General features: G+C 31.8%; 2 protein-coding genes across 9 annotated transcripts; both read right to left on the bottom strand.

The window, feature by feature from the left end:
• Positions 1-685: 685 nt before the first annotated feature.
• LOC133669181 (RING-H2 finger protein ATL52-like) lies at positions 686-2301 on the bottom strand. The gene has a single exon (XM_062089232.1). The coding sequence runs from the start codon at positions 2006-2008 to the stop codon at positions 959-961; it is 1050 nt and encodes a 349-aa protein (XP_061945216.1). The 5' UTR covers positions 2009-2301; the 3' UTR covers positions 686-958.
• A 3028-nt stretch (positions 2302-5329) lies between these two features.
• Positions 5330-21294, bottom strand: LOC133669975 (uncharacterized). Of its 8 annotated transcripts, none has more exons than XM_062090327.1 (20): positions 21056-21294; positions 19848-20083; positions 19610-19691; positions 19433-19510; positions 19264-19323; positions 19032-19136; positions 14321-14431; positions 13791-13844; positions 13215-13337; positions 12911-13095; positions 11817-11947; positions 11635-11741; positions 11484-11526; positions 11294-11385; positions 10973-11021; positions 10119-10189; positions 8193-8312; positions 7698-7783; positions 6212-6257; positions 5330-5673 (listed from the first exon to the last, which is right to left on the bottom strand). In XM_062090327.1, the coding sequence occupies exons 2-20, from the start codon at positions 19901-19903 to the stop codon at positions 5641-5643; spliced, it is 1632 nt and encodes a 543-aa protein (XP_061946311.1). In that variant the 5' UTR covers positions 19904-20083; positions 21056-21294; the 3' UTR covers positions 5330-5640. The 8 variants fall into 8 exon arrangements, with proteins under 8 accessions (XP_061946311.1, XP_061946312.1, XP_061946313.1 ...); XM_062090328.1 differs by having other exon boundaries at positions 13224-13337; XM_062090329.1 differs by having other exon boundaries at positions 13803-13844.
• Between the last annotated feature and the right edge of the window lie 885 nt (positions 21295-22179).

Genomic DNA, 22179 nt, shown 5'->3' with positions numbered 1-22179 from the left:
TTATTTACTCTCTAGTTTTGACATGATTCTTAAATACTATTATAAATTTTTATTCGAATCTTCATAATTTTTTATATTTGATATAAAAATAATAAACATTAAACAATTATTTTAATATTTTTTTATCATATTAATTACCAAAATAATGGAATTTTGAAGGTTTCAATCCAAATATTTAATAACTCGTGTATTATATAGTTCAAGGGTTTTTTTTCTGAAAATTTTAGCCCAATACTCAAAACAAAACCCATTAGCTCTCATGTGAACCTCAAACCATTACTTGTAGAAAATGGAGCTATCTCCATGTTGTCACGAAAGGATAATTTATCATTTATCATAGATTAGGTTCCCAACAACGTTTCTTTGTCCTATTATTGTAACCTCTAGAATTAGCATATGGAATTGCCAAATTAACTTTTCTTTTACCCTACATGTTTATCTGTTGCAACTTGCCTGTCATCTTGCCGTGTGTTTTTATTTTTTTAAAAAAAATAAAGTGGCAAGGCTGCCTCTCGTCATAGTTTATCTTGGCTTTCCATCTTTGTTTGTTTCCCTTGCAATTAATTATTGGCATTGCTTTGCTTAAGATCTTCATGCCAACTCCAGATTATGAATGGTTGAAAGTTTAATATTCATTAAAAGAGAAAATGAAGGTAATAAAATTCAATATCTTAACAACATAATCTAAAAAGATTTCCAAGATTTTGGAAACCAGATTTGGAGTGATTAGATTAGGTTGTAGCAAACATGTACACAAACAGTTTTACATTTCAAGAACACAAACTCCATTAATTGATCAAAACTAACTAATGGCGGGATCAAACTGCAAATTCATCTCAAGTACTGCCAAATTTTGAATTAACACAAGATCTCTATATTGGTGAGTTTTAATTAACTAGTTACAGAGAAGAATGAAATCGATGGTATGTCGTTTGTACATCAGGAGAAAACTGCATGCTCAATTGGGAATCATAGAACTCCTACCTTTCTCATAGCTTGTGAACGTAAATCTTCCTGTAGAAATGGATCTCTTCATTCCAAATGGACTACTAACTAAACCCAAGATCCCACCTCCCCCATTCTTCCGGTAATCATCACTACCCTCATCATCATCTTCACTAGTGCGTAATATATCAGCAATAGATGTGTGGTTTTGAGAAAAACTCGATGAAACAGACCTTCTAAGTGGTTGGATCGGATCGCTAATTTGTAATTCCGTAACAGTCTGCGAACTTTCAAGATCTTGATTAGCCGGAGTCTTGGGAGTATCATCACCGATAACAAGACTAACAACGCCCTCTTGCAGAAAAGTACTCCCTTCTAAATCTTGAATCACTAAAACAGCATCGTTAGTCCCATGCTGGTATTGAAGTGTTGAAACATTAGTTCTTGGCAGATTTTCTTGGACTGGCTCAGGTACAGCTGGTGCTTCACTGGGCAAGATATTAGCGGGAGCAATATTGGCACGGCATAGAGGACAACTTGCATGAGATTTGAGCCATGTATCAATGCAAGGGAGATGAAATGCATGGCTACACTTCGGCAAGAGCCTTAAGCTCTCATTTTCTTGAAACTCACTCAGACAAACTGAGCACTCTGTGCCTTCAACGAAACCATCACCTTTCTTGTACTTGCATACTGTGATAGACTTTACAAGTGCCTCATCTAATCCACCAGCAGGGATACCTTGCCATGCTTCACTAGCCATTTGATCATGGTTTTCATTCAAATCAGTGGCTCCATCGCCCTGGCCCCGCCGCCTACAATACTTGGATATGAGAGTATAGTATGTTACCAAGATGAAAGCACTTGCCAGGATACCGATAACTGCTATAATAAGAGGAGACAAATCAGTATTAGAATCATCATCACCAAGAGTAAAAGGAGGTGGAGGTGGGAAAATGATGTAACACCGTTGTGGACAATAAATGCTACAGATTCCCTGTGAACAATCTCTATAGGTACTATATGGAGCCCATGGATTTTGGTTGCCAGTAGTAGAACCCATTTTGTTTTCTTGTTTCAATCTTGATACACCTCTAAATTTGCAGCAGTTCCTGCATGATATGCTTTCATCAGAATATTTACAAACAAACCTTGTGACTGAAAAAGAAAAGAGAGGGGAGCTGGAAGGGGAAAAGCAAGTGGGATTAGAAAAAGAAAGTATGAAAACGAGGAGCTTAAGATTGGAAGGTAAGCAAAGGAAGAGGAGAAGGGAAGTTGATGTGTCTCCCCCTTCTCGGTCCTTGTACTTCAAGAGTTTATTCTATTCTCTCTTTACTTTTCTTTTTTTTTTCTTTTTTCTTTTGTTTTTTTCCTTTGCTTGATGTGGGTTTGATTGGATGGTTGTTTATTGACTTAATTGTTTTTTTTCTTAAATCCAATGATCATTAATTAATTGGTGAAGTACCGTCCAAGCTTCAATGGTTGGTAAAGTGTAGGTGAGGGGCCTCTAACTCGCATCTCCTGTGAAAGCTACCACGCATTCAACCACAACTGTATCGCTAATATATTCGGAGAGATATTAGAAAAGTTTAATTTTTATTTATTTAAAATTAATTTTATTTTTATGTTTTTAGATTGTTTTGATATGTTGATATTAAAAATCATTTTAAAAAATATATTATTTTAATTTATTTCCAAACAAAAAGCACTTTAAACTATAACAATTACCAACTCCCAAACACTTAGTGGATTTTCATAGAAGTTTTGAAAATTTTAATTTTTTTTAAAATTATTTTAATATATTAATATTAAAAATAAAATTAAAAATATATATATTTTAATATATTTTTAAATAAAAAATATTTTAAAAAACAATCCCTATATTTAAAAATCTTGACCCATGTAATTTAATTTCAAGCTTTTCAACCCTCACACTTTCAGATCGTGGTCATATGTGGTCATGTGCAAACATACAAGTGGATGAAAGGGCTACGTGTGGACCATAAATTGAAAGTGTGTATTGTGTAAGGGCCAGTATTTCTATAACTATAATAAAGATAATTACGAGGGCGTAGCTTAATTGATTAGATTATAGGTTTATTTTTTAGAGGTCATCAATTCGAGTCTCACAAATCTCAGCGTCACTGGAGGCTTACATGATTGTTAACTTCAGGGCTTGTTAGATTAGTCAAAATACGCGCAAGATAACCCGAACACCTACGTTAATAATAATTAAAAAAAAACACTATAGTAGAGGGGGTTATAAGAACCAAATCTAAAACTTGGAGGACTACAAGTAAATAAATAGGGCCTAGGGAAAGAGATGCAAGGCAATTTAATGTGTGAATTACTGAATATTTTGTGGAAGTATGTCACACACAAGCTTGTGAGTCATAATGGGTTGGTCATCAAAGTTTTAGCTTTTGTGTAGACTTTCATGCCAATGATTTCTGTGGATTTTATAAAATTTTGGGATAAGAGAAGTAATGGCAAGAAAAGAAATGTATGAATACCCTTTTGTACAAGCACAAAATTAACCGAAAATGGCCAAGGAAGATTTGCGGGGAGAGCAGAATAAAGCATCAAACCAAATGTTTTTATGCCATCAAATATAAGATAGCCTTGAATTTTAAATTCTGGATTGTTTAAAATTATTTTTTATCGTTTTGATATATTAATATTAAAAATAATTTTTAAAAAATAAAAAATTATTATTTAACATACAGCAAAAAAAACCATAAAAGATGAAAAATGTTTGGAAGTATGGAAAAAAAAATATTTGTAAAAAACCATAGCAATATCTCAGATGCTATGCATAATTTAACATAAATGATGAAATGTCCCATGTGATCATGAGGAGGTAATAAGCAGAGCCACATCCTGGGCTGGTTGTTGACAGGTACTTTTCTTAATTCACAATCATGTTTGTTTTGAGTATCATTACGTCCTCCGAGGAGATGCTCTGGCGTTAGCTCTGACATCAATCACCAGTTTTCACCCTTAATTTATTATTATTATAATTTTCGGTCCATTGCCCATTTAATTATGTAAAAAGTCTGGAAATCTTAGAGTCCCTTCAAGTAATCATAGAAATTGGCCCTCTCACTCTCGGAATATCATTTCTATTAAATTAAATAATCTTCCTTCTCTCTTTTATATGTGTTTATTTTCCATTTTATATTATTTTGATTTCTCTAATAATTATTTTTATATTTCTCCTGCAACCTCACAAAAGATTGATGATTATTTCCCATGATTTTGCCTTTTCCTTCGTTTGTTTTCCAAGAATTATTATAAGAAATTAATAACTACTATTTAAAAAATGCTTTCCATACAACCTTGTAAGAAATAAATATTCATTATCTTTTGAAAATAATAAAAGTTTGCTAATTAATAATTATTCATTCTAGGATCCATAGTGTTCGTTCAACGATGACACTAAAATAGAGCAACTTACTCGAAAACCTTGCTAATGTCAATCATTGACTTCTTTTCAATTATTGACTCCTCTGGTTGAAATAAACTACAACACATACATATTGAACTAAAAAAAAAAAAAAAAGGAGATTAGTGTTGATTGATTTTTGACTTCATTTACCTGGGTTATCAAAATTTATTGAAATTGATTCTATAAGATCCATGGCAAGGGCGGCATGCTCTGAACATCGTATTTATAATGTTTTTGCTAATAGGGCCAGAAATATTAGAAATATTTTCGAACACTTTCATCGCTCCTGCCACCAGCCGTCGCCGCCCCAATTAAAATCACCATCTCAACCATTGCTATCACCACCACCCTCATCCTTTCTTGCAAAACGATCCATTCAACACACAGACATCACCTCCAATTGTACTCATGCTCCTCCCCCATTTTCACGACCTTGAGGACCACAGACAATTCCATGGTCACAAAGGCTCCCCTTCTATCTTTTCTAATTTATTTGACAATGTGCTTTATACCCCCTTCAACACACACCCCACCACCAAACATTTTTTGGTTATCCATAAAAGAATTATTTAATTTATTTCTAAAGATTAAAAGCAAACATTCAATTAACTTCTTTGAGGCCTACTTGCAGGTCTCATTAGCACAGAAATCAACCGAATGACGAGCATTTCTTGCCCGCCCATTCCTACCCTAATCTTCGTGTAAAACAGCATTACTCTCTCACACGCACAGAGATTAAAATAATATCCATCTCTTGAAAATAATTTATTGACATCCTAAACCAAGGAAACAATGAACATCCCCATCGTTATGAAGTTGCAAACATAATTCAAAACCTACCATTGAATTAATAGTTTTGGTTGAAAAAAAGTATAATTCCTTCAAACAAGGGCAGAAAATTATACCAAAAGATAACATTGAACTCTGACATGAAAATTGTGAAAGCAATTTGATCGTAGCAACCTGACAATTTATGCTACATGTGTGTGGCAATCATCAGACAACACTAGACAAAAATACATTTATTGTTATACATTTGTTGTCTATATGTTTCATATACACGTGATTCACTGTCTAAAAATGATTTGAACCACAATATAAGGCACAAAGAAAATAGAAAGAAGAGTTTTGGTATAGTAAATCAAGCATAAATTAGCAAACCTCCCTGCAGATTTATTCTCCTTGTATTCTGTGTGAATGAATATTAACTAGGAATATTTTACTGAAATATGAAGGGATCTACGGCTCTAAGCTCTACCTTTTCTCTTGTCATCCAATGCCTGATCCAAAAGGGGCACACCAAGTAAGATGATCAAAACTTAAATCACATCACAAAAGGCAACAAAGGGAAAAAAATTTTATTGTTAGCAAGCAGCAGGGCTCAATGTGTCCACGCATATGTAAATGAAATTGATCAAACATCAGGCATTGCCAAAAGCAGTTGTCTGTTAACTTTTGCACTTGACCGACACGTTGAGCATTGGCCGATGTGAGTTTGAGTTCTTAAATATTTCATCCAAGAAGAGAACTTTAAAGTCATTGCTCTCAATGGTATTTACAGCCTTACAATAGCTACAACCACATGGAAAATTTGTGTGGATTAACTACCTATCTTTTAGTGAAAATAGGAAACAAAACTGCTCTCAGATGAGTTTTGTTCATGCCACATGTGTTCTTAAACATGATATAGAATTTCCACAAATATTGGAACTATAAATGTTAGAAACCAAGGTACGACAAGTCTTCTATTAAAAAAAAAAAAAAAAAACCAAATATAGGATAACTGACACCAATTTTTCGCATGCAAGAATAAGATACCTTGCTCTGAAACATTCTCATTGCCAACACAAGAGTGTCTCGCATTCTGCAGAAGTATATCACTAGCATCAGGTTAAACATCATAATATCCATAAGAAAAAGCAAAATATTTGGTGTGATCTTAACTATTTGTCATGTTCACTAATACTACCATCTGATTTAGAAAAGAGAATCCTAACAAAATTTTATCGGCCAACAAACAAACATTTGGTATAAATTGAACCATGCAAATTTATGCTATGCAATAGAAGCTAGAAGAAATATTCAGGGGGGGAAAAAGCAATCAAAGAAGTTTCAATAAAAAACATGGTATATCACATGGTTATTTATGAGAATTACAATATATGGAGGCAGCACAAAGATTAAAGCATAGGGTTATTGTCTGTGCAACATAGGATAAAGAGGAAAATTCAGGAAGAATGTGCGACAAAAGAGATTAAAGGAGGAGGAGAGTTGAACCAAAGAATTGATTAAGTTTTAATTATCAACCAAAATCTTTAGAATAAAGAATAGGTGCTTGAATATAAGAACCCAAACTCCTAAAATCACACAAATAAAGAAATGAACGCATGTACAATTGATTTCCACATTCTCTCTAAAATAAAATATGTAAAATCCATTGTGGATCATCCATCATTGCCATTGTCGCCATAAGGTCATCATTTTCCTTTTTGTCAATTTATTGTATAGAGTAATGCAATAAAAACAATTAAATAAATAAATAAACCATACAAAATTTTCATACAAACTGATGTGGCTTTCAATTTTTCTCATGCTTGACTAATCATTTAAGAATTCAGAGATCCACAGTTCACTGGTTAGTTGCCACATTTGTTCTATGGATATTTAGTGTGACTTCTTTATTTGTTAATCCCTTCCCAACGGCATATCTCATTATGTTAGATTATTTATATTGATCATCAAATCAAAAGAAATGGTTTTATTAATAATACTAGCATTTCCAATAGCAGAAGTATTAACCTAGTTGTTTTGTTTCACAAACTACTAAAATGTTCACATTCCATCAAGTTGAACTAACATTTAAGGACTGAATACATGTAGCAAGTCATGAAACACTTGGTGAGGCAAGTTTGCAGTCCACAGTGCTAGCTGGGAATTAATGAGGCTTTATCACATCTCTCTACAGCTACTTCCTCTAATTCTACTCTAATGGCAATCTGAACTTTATGAACATGGGAGGAGTAACTGCGATAAGTAGGAGTTATTATAAAGGAGGTGGTATTGCCTTCATTCTATATCTCCATAGAAGAAAGTCGGAAACCACTTCCAATAATCTAATAAACCTGCCAGGTCTAAGGGCTTCTTAAGGAATTTACTATCTTTCTGGTCAACATCCCACCTATCAGCTTTACATTTTCTGATGCTGAGCCAAAATAAAATAGCAATCCATTTTAAACAAGTAGCATGGAAATTACATTCAAATCAACATAATAATATAGAAAATCTAACATAAGATAGTAATTACCGAACATCATATGTACTGAGAGGATGAGAAGATCCATTGGAACATGTTAAAACAAATTGCGTTGAGAGTCCAGCAGGGATTTTTATCTGCAGAGTGAAAAAGATATAAAATAATATACAAAGCCATATGCACAGGAGAACAAACTTTCAATGCAGAATACTTAGTTTTTTAATGAAGATCTGCACTTACAATAAAGATTTATTCCAAAATGATAACACAAATACAACCATGCTTAACAATCACACATACACACACACACACACATATATATATATTTGCAAAGATTTGTCATCTTCATGGTACTCTTTAAAAAAGAAAATAGTTATATAAATTGGCTCAATGGATAATTAAATACATAGAATGAAATTTATGTAGCAAAAGGCCCAAAGTTACTCCAAAAATGTATATGAGAAATGGTCAAATTACTAAATTAATATGCTACCCTCACGGGAAAAAAATGGCAGAAGGGAAAAGCAGTGAAAGAAAACAACATACAGATAAATCCTTTGAAAATTTCTCCGCAATAACTACATTTCCCCTTCCGTTGCTCTTAATTTGGTACCCAGAACGTCGCAAAACTAGAGTTGTTGAATCCCAATTTTCAGAAGAGTCCGTCTACAAAAGGGAGTACAAGAAAAAGTTTGTTAGAAGATATTTGATGTCATAGAACTGGATACAACATAATCATTGAAGAGTTGAAAATGAGGCATCTTACAATCAAGGCAAGTTTAACAAGCGTCAATCAAAATTTCACCTAGCATCAACAAAGAACCCCTCACAATGAACCCAACCAAATATCCTCCCTCCCCCCAAGCAAAACCACCATTTTGTTCCTTTAAAATCTCTAGACAGCACCCCCAAAGAAAATCTCAGCATCAAATAGCACTATAACATCTTAAACTGCCCAACCAATTGGAAATTGAACATAACAATTTAACATCCATATCCAGGGCACATTGACTGGCTCAAATATTGCTCTAAGAAGAATGAAAATGCGCACAATTTTAAACCAAAAGGAAATTTCTAGAATCTGTTGTTTACAACATACACAGAGGAGCAAAAAGAGGAGAAATCGACCAGCCAAAATAATCCATAGCTAATAAAATGTATAAGCATGGTTTGTGTACATTAAAAGATTTTTTATTTTAGCACATGATCTAACCATGTGTCATTCATAAAGCAAATAGACAGTAATTTTTTGTTCATAAGAAAACCTTGAGGTGCTCTATCAACTGTATAAAGGGTATTGAAAGTTTGGTTTGGATTTCAGGTTCATTATCTTTATAGCTTATGATAGAACAATTCTTGATAATTTTAGCTTTCACAGTTTTACCAAGGGGTTGCCGTTACTGGCTTCTCAGCCCTGGAACACAATAAAAGTAAGGAATCATGACCAAAGGCTTTCCACTTAGAACCAAATAAACAACTGTAGCAGATAAGTAAAAGAAGAATTACCACCACACAAAACTAGCAGCCAAAGGTCAGCACAAGGCATTTAAGTTCTTACTAATTTCCATGTTTTCATTACAAGCAATTAATGGAAATGAAGATCCAAAAGAAAGGATGGTAAGAAGTATTTATATGTACCAACCAATCCCTACTCGTACATCCAAAGGAGGATTAAGAGGGAGAACTTCTAATACCTCAAATCATGCTATAATATCTCCTCGTTAAGGTAGATGACAAACACCTCACAAACGTTTTCTATTACATTGAAAATAGAAATATATTGAGCATGCATAAAAATTTAGTTATAGAGCTACCCTTGAGTATAATTGTTTTTCAGAAGTTTACACCATTTCCTTTTTCTAATTTAAAACTTGATTTTAGTAAAAAGAGCTCATGGTGATGGAAAGGAGTCATACTGTTGAAAAAAGGAGTTTCCTTTACACATTTTGGCCAATATGGGCCTCAATAACAAAAATTCAACATGCACCACAACAGAGAATTAAGATGTAGCAGGTATGTGCTATTGTTATTGTGTACATTGCATTAATATTTACAAGCTTAATATGGTTCAACATATAAGCAGTTCAAAAGAGTAAAAGCGGGACCTCAATTCTATCCAATTTCCAAATGCACCCAAGTCTATTAGCTCAATCAAAAATCAACAAAGAGATGAAAGGTTTAAATATTAGACAAGTTAATTTTTTGTGGTAATAACCAAAATGTTCTAAAATTAGTATCAGAACATTTGTAACTACATTGAAGTTTCCTAAAAAATTACTTCAACACAACATCTTACAACGCGTATGCTTTCATCTACCAGGGATCCCTTTTCCAACAACCAAATCACCATCTAGGATAGGAATCTATTTTATTTTAGGGAGAGGGGGAGAACCATAACATATCATTAGAAGAAAAAAATCATAAAACTAGTCTCGCATACACGTACTTCTGTTAAAACAAAACCATACCTACCAGCAATAGAACACTAAATGTGGCTTCACCCTTAGAAATATAAGTATCAATCTCCCGTTGCATATCTGGGTCTACAAGTAGATCATCATAAAGTTATGAAAGAATATAGCAGACTGGATATAAAAATCAATAAACAATTACCACTTAAGCAAATCTTCAATTCATGCTAGCATGCCAGTTAAGTTTGCAAAAAGGATGAAAAATCATAAGTAATGGTAATTGGCATCATGCAGGGGTCCAAGAAAACATAGCTTCTTAAATCAATTCACGTATATTTTCACCTTTCTCCTTGTTGACCAATACATACATGTGAGAGCAAGCAAGAAGTATATGCTCAGTCAACAAGGACAATGCCTAAATGCCAAATATAAGCAAAAGGCTTCTAAATGTGCACATGGCAACTTGATTTTCAATCTTCAATGATTGAGTCATTCATTAAAGGAGCTGATTGGAAATCACAAAAATTCAGAAGTTTCACAACAGCAGCTTACATATAACACCAAGTGAAAGCAATACTATAATCTCAACAAAATTACGAGCAGAAATAATAAAAAATGGTCATTTGCTATATAAACTGACACTATCACAATGTATTGAACACAGGTAAGACCATTATGATAAATAAAGAAGAAGATAAAATGGATAATGCTGTACCCAGTTGAAATTCAAACTTTCAACATGTATGGACTTAAATCATATATCTACCATAATTTGAAAAAATGGCTTCATCCTACGAAAAATAGACACATAAAAGTTCTGTTTCATATGATTAAAAAAAGATCAGTCACTTCATATACTAAGTACTTCAATATGTTAAAATATTAAAGAGATGAATCCATTTCAGACCCACTTACCACATTTTATTTTGTTCTGATCATTAGCAAAAAGCCTCACCAGTTCCCCCTGACAACATAAGAAAATTGGAATAAATCAGAATATCAAGAGTTACATCTATTTGTAATCTGAAAAATTTTCATTGCAACAACTCAACTAGATCCGGAAAACAATAAAGCAGATTAAGTAAAAAGATCAAATAAAGCAGCAAACAAAAAAAAAGGCAAGAAAAGGATTTTTTGAGTGATATTTGTATTTTTTGTGAAGCTATGTTATTATGCTCAATACATTACACGTGGATTTTCACACATTAGGAAATGCATGCTAAGTCATAAAATCACCTGGCGGCCTTGGTCATCCATAGGTATACACTCGACAGCAATCAACTTATCAACATCATCAGCCGTGACAATATATTCTGGATTTGTTGCTCCTGAGTCAAATATTATCATAAATGATATATCAATGAGATAACATTTAAATAAGAGCACTATCAGAAAGTCAAAAATGCATTTCATTTTTTATTATTACCTTCAATGTACTGCCTAGTGCCATCCTCAAGATGATGAACCCACTATAAGACAAAAGAATAAACCATTGGTGTGTGGATAAAATAACATTTGTTATATTCGGAATGTCTTAATTGATGGCAATTCTTGTATAGAAAACTTAAGCACATCACCTGAAACATGCAAAGAGAAGTTCCACGGACAGGGAATCCACATCCAAGGAGTTTTTCTCCAGGAGTAGCATCACCGATAATCTGGAAACCGTCAATGCCAGGGAGATCTAAAATGAAACAAGTCCATTAGGTTTTATCAGAAACAAAAAAAAAAAAAATTCTCCACATAGAAGCATCCTCACCATCTGAAACAGAGGAAGCAATCTCATCATTCATGCTGGAAGGATAGGGCACATCATTGGCCATCTCTCCTGCTCTCGCATTCATATCACTTTTTCCAAATAAACTATTGGAAAGAGGGCCAGCTACCTTCCTGTGACAAAATCATATATAATTAGAAAAGTAGTGCAAGTATCAGATACCAATAAGTCCTATCACTGAAGAGAAAAAGAATACTGCTAGTTCTTGTACAAGAAAAGAGAGAACCAAAGCATTAAAATCTGTAAAGCATCAAATATAAGATGATTATCCTGCAAAGTTCTGGTATAATAAACTTATATGAGACAGCATGACGTGAACAACTTGGGATAGTGTTCTGCAAAATATTTAGAAGTGGTAGGTTTGGGAATTAGATATTTAAGGAAAAAATTAAGATATTATTGTAGGAGTGAAGTTGGAAAGAAATAGAAATAAAGGCAGCGGAAGAAAAGAGTGCTTAGGGAAAAGATATGACGAAGAACACTCATGAACACAAATATATGTACAAATCTTCTGCAGAGTGTAAGCTGTGAACATTTTGTTATATTACTGAGTTAATACTCTTTCCTTGTTTAGTTTTCTCATAAAGTATTGTAATATTTAAAAATTGCTTTACTCATAATATATCTTCACAAACTAATATTGATTCCTAAGTCATTAAAAATTTTCTTACGTTAATTAATTGATCTACAGACTATGAATAGTTCCTAGAAAATGCTTCCAGTTTAATTTAATAATAACTCTCTTGATATAATATGTACCAATACTTCTTACACATTTAGAACCACCTCTGACCTTTCTGCTTCAATAACCATTCTGGTTCTGAGAACTTTGCTGAGGGGAGAACATACTCAGATTTAGTTAAAATGACTATTGTAAGAACTTAAGAAAGTTTGTGTTAACCAAACATGACTACTTGAACAATATTGAATGAATCTCCAACAATTTCTAGAGCTTCACAAATCTTAAACCAAAAAAATAGGTTCTGTGATTTATAGCTAGTTACCTAACAACAATATTATCCGCCATAAGAAAAGGATTGAAAGCACTACATCCAAACTATATAAATTGTACCAACCTGTCTTGATCAAATGAGAACTCTGGGAAATTGTTGTTATTTAATAGCTGGTGCATCCCATTATGAAGTGATAAACTTGATTTATCAGCAAGATTTGTCTCATGTACAAATCTTGGTATATTGTCATTCAGTTCCAGATGCTGTTCAGCTATATGGTTATTAGAAGCAGAAGTCCCATGGTGACCCTGCATTGAAAAAGAGAGCAAAATAATAAAAGAAAAATCATTAATAATTTAATCATAAAGCCAAGCTCGTGTACTGAAAAGGTGACAATAAGGAGACAGAAAACAAGTAGATTACATGCCAGTAATACCGTGGATCGATGAGTTGTTTGACCCGTCAAGATGCCAGCAACAGGATTGTCTATATCATGAGAACTGCTTCCATTTTTAGAGCCCAGCACAGATGCTATCTCTCTGATTATATCCTGTGATAAAAGTAAATCACAAGTGTAACATTATTTTAACTCATAACCAACCGAAAAACAACCAGATCTTGATACAGGAAAAACTCTGATAAAAATGAGCACCCCAAGTCCCAAAATAACAATTTAAGAACAAACCAAAAGAAATGTTTTCAAGGAAAAATGCTCAAGTCAAATATTTGATGCAGGAGATGTAAAGATGAGTAAAGGAAAAAATGCTTTTGTATATGCATGGTAGGGGAGTGGTTGGATCTGCAAGTCTAAGATGCACATACTTAAATACAAGCTTGCATATGGAAATGAAAAAAAAAAAGTTGAACCTTGGGGACTCATGAGAACATATAGCTTAAATTAGATAAAATGAAGCATTTGAAATTTAATCAAATAGAAGAATGATAATGGCAAGTTCTTAATTTGGCAAAACACAAAAACAAAAGCGGCTCATCTGCAGCATGCCTCATAGCTTACATGTGAAGTTCTAATCTTCCACTGCAATTGATCATGCAGGAGCTGCAAAATATATATAAAGATAGAATAAAGTAAAATTAGTTAAATTTTTATTTGATAGATATTTGAATGTTGTTCTCATGCTTAATAAAAGCCATCCATCTGATGTCAGCTAGATGCAGGCATTTAGAGATCTTTCCCATAAGAGTACATATTTACAGGATACATGGGATCAAATATGATACAGATTCACAGACAAGGATAGAGTGTAACTTGTTCGAGGACCAACACAAAATATAAGGCATTTCTCATGCCTTCCCAAAGAACTTAATAAAAGAAAAAGGTACCTGGGAATGGCCCATCAGAATAAGATAAATCCAGATCATGCTTTGATTCTAGGGTTTCTTTTTTCTTGTTTCTTTTTTGGCAACAAGTCAATGGGAGATAAAAACATAAATGAGAGCAGCCTCAAAGTTCATGCATTGTCTTGCAGTACCATGTTCACTTCTTGCAGATATATAATCCATGTAATTAGTTACCTTTACACTGTTAGAAATAGCAGAGGCATTTACAACATGGGGCCGGATTCCATATTCAGCCAATAAGCCAAGCAAGGATGAAACGAAAATATATCTATCATCATCCACAACCTGGAGAACAAGTACACAATTCACAGATGCATTTTACCCAAAACACATTCAGGAATAATTTGATAACAAAAAAACATAAGGCAAATAGATTAGGAGCACGGTAAAAAGATATTAATATTCATCCATCACAACAATTGATAGTATCACTTTCCACAAGTTGCTCAACGGAGAGGGCAGAGAAGTCAAGCACATATACGAAACTACAAAATTGTTTTTCCTTTATGTTTTATAGAAAGCAAGGATGGGAAGCGTCTGTTTACATTTCCCAAGCAGAATGTTCTACCCTGATAAATTAGTAGATGACAAAAAAATTTAAATATTCAGATGTGTATATGTATGTTGATAATATGATATCCAACATTCACTTTGAGCAATTTATATGACAAAGCTATAAGCAAGGTACTGTGCATGATATGATCTAGCTCACACTGCATCTCTATATAAACAGAAAAACAATAATGGATTTACTTATAAAGCTACTGATTACTAGCAAGACCATTACAATGGACAAAACTACTTTCCATATGAGAGTCCCAACAACCAATCACTAAGGCTAACCTTTAAACATGGAATTAAGTTTGCCATTTATTGTCGGAACTGAACTTAAATTAATTACTTGTTTCCCTGGTTGAAGCAAGTAGCTTAATGTTAAGGCAACTTCAGCTTCCATGCTTTTAAGCATTATCTACGGACCACTTAGGGTCAGTTGCGAAGCTCAAGGTTTTTGCCAAAAGAGACCAAAACACGTACTGTAACATATTTTATAATGGTTACAGTATAAATGAAAAATTTTATCAATTCAAATTAATTAGATAAATCATATAATATAAGATAAAAGAACAAAAATATGTGAAAATGTATTCAAATTATAAAACAAATAAATGTAGAATTGAATTGAGAGTTATACTCTAGAGCATGTGTGATACATTAAAGAATATGAAATATATCTTGACATTTCTTACATATGTAGCTTGTAAAAATAGAAAATACTAGTAAGTTGACCCACACTAGGCCGTGGGTCGAATCAAATTCTTTTTTAACCTAAAAAACAATGTGCACACGTTATCAAATGCATTTTCTAACATAAAAAAATAATTGAGAATTGAAAAGTTGATGTGTGCAGTTAATAAAACTAATCTAAAATTATATGTACCAACAATTATAAAAAAAAAAATTGTTAACACTAACTAAAAAAATTGAGAAATACAAATTAAAATGCCTAATCTCATGCCGCAATGAGCTCTTCAAGTTTTTTTTATCTAATTATATGAAAATGAAATTATTCTTCTTTTTTTAAGAAGAGTAGTAATTTAAATTCTACTCAAACAAAATAATTTTTTAGTATAATTCCTTATTTTCATATCAATATATTTTTTTAACAAAAAAGTATAGCATTCCAAGCTATGTTGTTGCCTCAATAAAAACCGAAGGTAATTAGAATAAATATACAAAAAAAAAATTGAACGACTTGAAATAAAAATAAAAAAGGTATCTTTTTAATTAAAACCCCTTCATCTTACTAATACGCTCTCTTTTTTTACATTTTTTTACTAGAATAATTGTTTTTTAATAACAGACTATCAAAACCATAAAAGCAAGTTTTAAAACATATTTTGAACTGAATGTATTAATAAGAAAAGGAATAATATAATGTTTTTGCAATGTTACAAGGAACATTTTGGAATCTATTTTTTTATTCATGTAATTTTTCATATTTTTGACAAAAAAAATGTTTTTTTTTATAAGAAGCATAGTTCAATGAATAAAAAGTAGCAGCAGTTTGAAAAATATATTGGTGATAACTATAATAACTTAAATTTCATTTTAATTGAATATTCAAATATTAAAAAAAAATTGTATAACAAGATCATATATAATAGTTATCGAAATGATTACTAATATTATATAAAAAAAAGCTAGATTCTTATTTGAAAATAAATATTAAATCAAATGATATCAAATGAAATAATATATTAAATATAATTTTATTTATTTCATTATAATTAATTTTGATTAAACTTTAAAAAAATTAAAAATAATACTCAAGAATGGCTGTAAAAAAAACGTGTTTGCCAATATTATAAAAAAAATGTTATAATCTTATTTGAAGACAAATTTAAAATTGAATGGCATTTATAATTTTAATTATTTTATTTTAAATAATTTTAATTGAAATTTAAGAAACAAAATAAAAAATGGTCTCATAAAAAGAGCTAGGCTTGGATGGGCCAACCTCTAGCCCAAATCACTAGCGGGCCCATGTGCGCTTGGCTCTTTTTTTAAAAAAAATAGATGAACGAGGTCAAATTCTAGCCATTAGAGAAGTTGTTGTAAAGTCAGGGTATGACTTCATGACTCAAAAAACCCATTTTTCAACCCTTCTTTCTTCTGAGAATATCTAAGATAACGTTTGATTATTGTCTTACTAGAGATGAATTTCACAATGTTTCCTTGTGCTTCCTATTTTAAGAAGAGCATGGAAATTCACTCTAAAACCATACTAGAGATGAATATATTTTATGCTTGTCTCTGTCTCTTTAACCTAACACGTTTTTGTTCCTACTATCTCTATTTCTTTTATCATAGAACACTAACCAAATATAATCTAAGAAACACCATATAGACCTCACTAAACTCATTTTTAACCTTAAATCACTCATTTCAACAAATTAATGGATCAAAAACACCTAAACAGCACTCCTCTCATTAAATGAAACTCGTTGACATCAAGATCGTGTTTTTTTATTGTCGAAAAGTGGCCAATCGTCAAAGTTCTCTCTCCTATCTCAAGCGCAGATATTAAAAAAATGAACAAAATAAAGTTTTGGACCGAAACTAAAAATCCAAAAAACAAAGAGACCAAAAATGAAAAAAAAATAGGGACTAAAATTTTAAATTGTGTGCCTCATGAACAATGAAAAAAAAAGGTTGTTTTGTGTTTCAATGTCAAGTTTGGTCCCTGAAGTTTCAAATGTTTTTATATTCTATTTTATCAAATGGAGCATTAACTTATTGTCAGAAATATTTTTTCAAGACAGTGAAAACCCATTAACAATCTAATCGAAACAAATTATCAACCTCAAATCCTAATCAATGCCTTGGTGATTATGAAATTGAAAGAAAAAAAATAGTTGGTGACTAAACTAGAAAAGGCTTCAAGGATTACAAAGCAAAGAAAAACATTGTTCCAATCCACAATGTTTTCTCTCTTGATCTACAGTGAATGTCTGAGCAGTTTTAGTTTTTTTTAATTTTAATGAAAGGTTTAGTTAATAAATACAATTAGATGGAAGAAAAAGAAGGAATGATAAAAATTAAATTACATTAGTAAAAAGAGATTAAAAACAATGAAAGAAAGAAAAGGAAGATACAATTGTACGTCAAAATGAAGAATGCCAAGCAGGTGAATGGGCAATACAACACTCTTGAAATGTTAAGTGTCGTGTTAGGTCGAAAGTACACACACTAGTTTTATCCTAATTAATCAATAAGCTATAAGTTGGGGCCATTTCACTAATTTAGTGATTAAGAGACTTGTTTGCATGTAAAATTTATTTTAGTCAATAGACATGCTTACTTTTTGGCAGAGCAAAATAATATAATCAGTTTACATACATGCAAGGGGATACTCTTGTTTCAGGAATCATATGATAAAATCATATGTTCCAGCAGCAACAGTGTAATATATCATTGTGATGGGACCCAACATTAGGTCCAACATTAAGAAGCTGAACTGAAGCTCATAATCTTCTTTAACTCGTCTATGTTTTTTCTTAATGTTTAGCATCTTTGGAAAGAACAAATTTTATGATGAAAAATATATATTGTTGCTTTTTACGAAAAACCTAAACTACATGATAAAAAAAAAAGAAAAAATAGATAAATCTAAACTAATTTATGTAACTCTGTAGTAGATTGGTTAAAAACAGGAAATAATTTCCTCTTTTAGACTATGTTTACGTATATAGCATATGGAAAAGGAATTGTCAAAAAGCTGGAACCAATAAAAATACTAGTACTCCTTTCATGACAAACGAAAATTATCAGTTCATTATTATTTAAAAAAAAATTGTATTTTCCCTTAAAATTTGTTTTTTCAAATTATGCAGAGTATTTGTAATATCATATGTTTAAAATTTAAAGAAAAAAAAGTGCCTTAGCATCTTGTGTGTCCAAATGTTTGGAGGTAAAGGTGGGTTAAACTAATATTAATGGAATCCAATGCTCCATGAATTTGTATTGGTTTAGATAAGGCTGAACCCTGTGAATCATTATCACATAAATTTTCATTTGCACTATGTTGTATTCGATATGAACCCTATGCTCGGTCATGTCACAAAATTAAACAGTAAAAGCAGGTCATATAAGGATTTTATTTAGAATAACTGACCAATATCACCTTATAAAAAAAGGGATTTCTTCAAAATGACAATGATATCTCAGTCTGCTCTTTGCCTCAATATCTTCATTGTTAATAAATACTTCTTACTTTAGTTTTACTTTTCATGGGTTGATATCAATGTTCATGCAGCACAGAAAAAACTAAAATGTATTCAGAGGAATAGAAAAGCATAAGCTGGAAACAGAAACTATACTAGACCTTCAAATCATGGGTCAATTGTAAATTTTCTTCTAGATCGCCTTTTCTGCGAACCAACTCATTTGAAGCAGAAGTAATTGCTTCAGTTTGCTTCTCATCAATAGCCTATCATTCAAAAAGAGGTTGCTTCAGCAAATAGATCAGAGATTGAAAAACTGCTCTCACAATCCATCTTGGTACATATAGAAAATTACTGCATCAAAGGAATAGGTGAGTTACAAGATGGACAGACCATTCTTAAGTATGAAAATTTCCTCTCCAAAATATATTTCTCATCAAGCAACTGAAGCTCCTGGCACCATATAAAACAAAGCAATTGCATATAAGTCAGAAATCTAATAACACATTAGCCATTATGATCATCTAGATGCAGACTAGCAAAGGCCTTCAGATAAATTTACCCTCAAACAGGCAGCAGTAATTTGTCCATGAAGAATCTGGATCTCCTCCTTTTGTGCTCTTAATCGTAAATGAAGCTCCTACTTGCAAATTCATAAAGTGTAAGCAAGCCACATCAAGCTTCACTGTAAGTAAAGAATCAAAATCTCTACATGGAAAACCCTGAAAAGCACCCGTACCATTGCCTCTCTGTCTTCAAAATAATTGAGATTGCCATTGGTTTTCAACTTCCTAGGAGCAAGATGTGCCTCAGCATCATGCCTACAGATAAAGAGAATACTTGAAATAACATGCTGCACAACTCTTGGATTTTAGCCAATCATCCATATTTAGGATACAGGAAGTTAAATTGATTTGGCCCTCATGTAAGCATTTGAATAAAGTAACTCTTCCTGGGGTCATTGGTTTAGGCACTACCTGTTTATTGAATCAGAATTCTGAGGGCGAACACGTTCGTTGTTAAGCTCTTGCATGTGATTTTTACTTAAAGACACACATTGGCTGTTCTAGGTACTCTTCAAGACAACCACTGCTGAATGACTGTTTAATTTCTCCATGATCGCCAACAAAATCATGCATTTTACCTCATTTTATTCCTAGTTCCCCTTCGTCCAAAGGCAATGCAACTTTTAACAAGTCACAACTCCCAAATGCTGTAATAGGCACAACTACCAATTAATATATGTACAAATAGGAGGAGAAAACGGTAGATATTGATTATCGTGTGAGGAAACCGAACCATGGAAAAAGCATTATAAAATAAACTACAATTGTATGAAAGAAAGAGCATGTCGAGGAATAATAAATTGCTAGTGTTACTTCCCCATTAGACAACCTGAACAAGTTCGTTAGCCATATATGAATTTCCTCAAGTATCGATCTTGCCACATGAAGCACATGGATTGAAGCATGCTATTGGACTTTTTCAAGACCACCAGAAAATGCATGTTACACTTGGATATTAAAGTCAACAACTTGAAAAGTTCTAATAAACACATATCAATAGATTAGATGACAACAACCTCCCCTGGCTGCACCAAATAGAAAGAAGATCATTACATATATACATACATACTCTCTTCTCACTTAATTAGCCTTTTCCACCTATTAAAAAATAGGCAGTTTGATGAAAACAAAGATGCAACAGTACTCCTCCTATTTGAAAATGTAACTATATACTAACAGGGGTTGAATCATCATTAGGAAAATTTTCAAGACTGCAAAACCACACAAGATTGACTCAGATGAACAAAAAACAAAAAATAGGATATATTCCTCAAATTGACAAGAGTAACATTTTCTCCGAATTTAATTAGCAAACAGTCGTAGTTGAACCCAAAAAAAAATTCCAAGGTTGACATGAAAACCACCACATGTCCTCTAAAATCAACCGGATCATAAAAGCTACTACACCTGACAGCATAAAATTATACTTGTGTGATCAACTGTAACATACTGATGCCTTCCTTCCACTATTATCACTTCCAAATAAATAAGTTCTCTAACGAGACCATAAAATAGTTAAAATTTCTTTACAATTGGTGAGTAGTAATTTAATGAAATTCAGAAGAAAAAAATTATAATTTTGCGTTCTAAAAATGGAAAAGAATCCATAAAAAAAGTACCTGTTGTGTAGGAGCCGAAAGAGAGATCTGTTTCTGTGTTTTGTGAAGGAACTGAAGGACGAAGAGGAAGATCTTAATTAATGGAAGAGAATGAGAGAGCGAGGAATGCGGAGGATAGGAGTGTTAATTAAAGTCAAGTGCGGGTCGCCACCTATCTTTGTTTTCCTTTCGATCTAATCTTCGTTTCGCACTAGTTTACCAGGGGACTTTTCCATCGTGTAGACCGTTTGGAATTTGGAATTGCGAAACACCACTGCTGTTTCTCGAAATATCTTTTATATTAAAATAATATTTTTTTATTTTTAAAATTTTATTTTTAATATGAATATATTAAAACAATTTAAAAATATAAAAAATAATTTAAAATATAAAAAAATAATTTAAAAAAAAAACGTTTATTAAACAAACTCTTAAATAATTTATAACTTTGCATGTGGCGCTTAACCCCAACTTTTTTAAACTTACATCAAATTTTTAGATCTCTAAAATATTTTATCATTAAACTTTAAAATAAAATTATCTTGATTTTTTTTATAAAAATAAATTTTCCTATCAATATATTTTTTATTTATCTTAAATAATGTAATATTTTTAATTAAAATCATTATTTCTACTTAAAAAAATATTTTATAATTATTAAAGCAAATTAAGAAAAAATATCAAAATAAAATGACATATTTTTGCGTGATTGAAAACTAAAAAGAATTATAAATGTAATAAAAACTAAAATATGGAATGTCCATATTAATAATTTTAAATTTAAATAAAAATTTATAATAATATTTTAAGAATCATGTTAAAATTAAAGAATAAGTAATCATGATAATTTTTTTTTAAGTGCTCCAAGAAAAAACAAGGTAAAGAAAGAAAGAAAAATTCATCAAAAAACCAAAAAGGTACGAGCTTGGCCTCGCCTAGCCCTGTTTTTTTTTTATTAAGGGAAAATAATTATTTAAAAAATATATATAACAAATAACAGGTCGTTAGTTAAGATTTAGAAAATAAGTGCAAAACCCAGCACTTGAACCCGCAACCTCTGACTTGTCATATACAACTCAACAATGACCCTTAATTGTTATGAAATGATTAAAAATATATTAAGAAGCTTTATTATTCATATAAAT

This window comes from Populus nigra, chromosome 12 (assembly GCF_951802175.1).
Source record: "Populus nigra chromosome 12, ddPopNigr1.1, whole genome shotgun sequence".
NCBI classification, from domain to species: domain Eukaryota; kingdom Viridiplantae; phylum Streptophyta; class Magnoliopsida; order Malpighiales; family Salicaceae; genus Populus; species Populus nigra.
This window is presented reverse-complemented; position numbering and strand designations above follow the sequence as displayed.

Bases quoted from the DNA above. Each gene is read 5' to 3' on its own strand.
- LOC133669181 (XM_062089232.1), bottom strand. From the start codon at position 2,008: ATGGGTTCTACTACTGGCAACCAAAATCCATGGGCTCCATATAGTACC.
- LOC133669975 (XM_062090327.1), bottom strand. From the start codon at position 19,903: ATGCAAGAGCTTAACAACGAACGTGTTCGCCCTCAGAATTCTGATTCA. The intron at 13,096-13,214 runs GCATGTAATCTA...TTTTCAATGCAG, and splicing joins ATCGATCCACGGTATTACTG to GGTCACCATGGGACTTCTGC. The intron at 11,742-11,816 runs GTGAGGATGCTT...GTTTCATTTTAG, and splicing joins TGCTTCCTCTGTTTCAGATG to ATCTCCCTGGCATTGACGGT.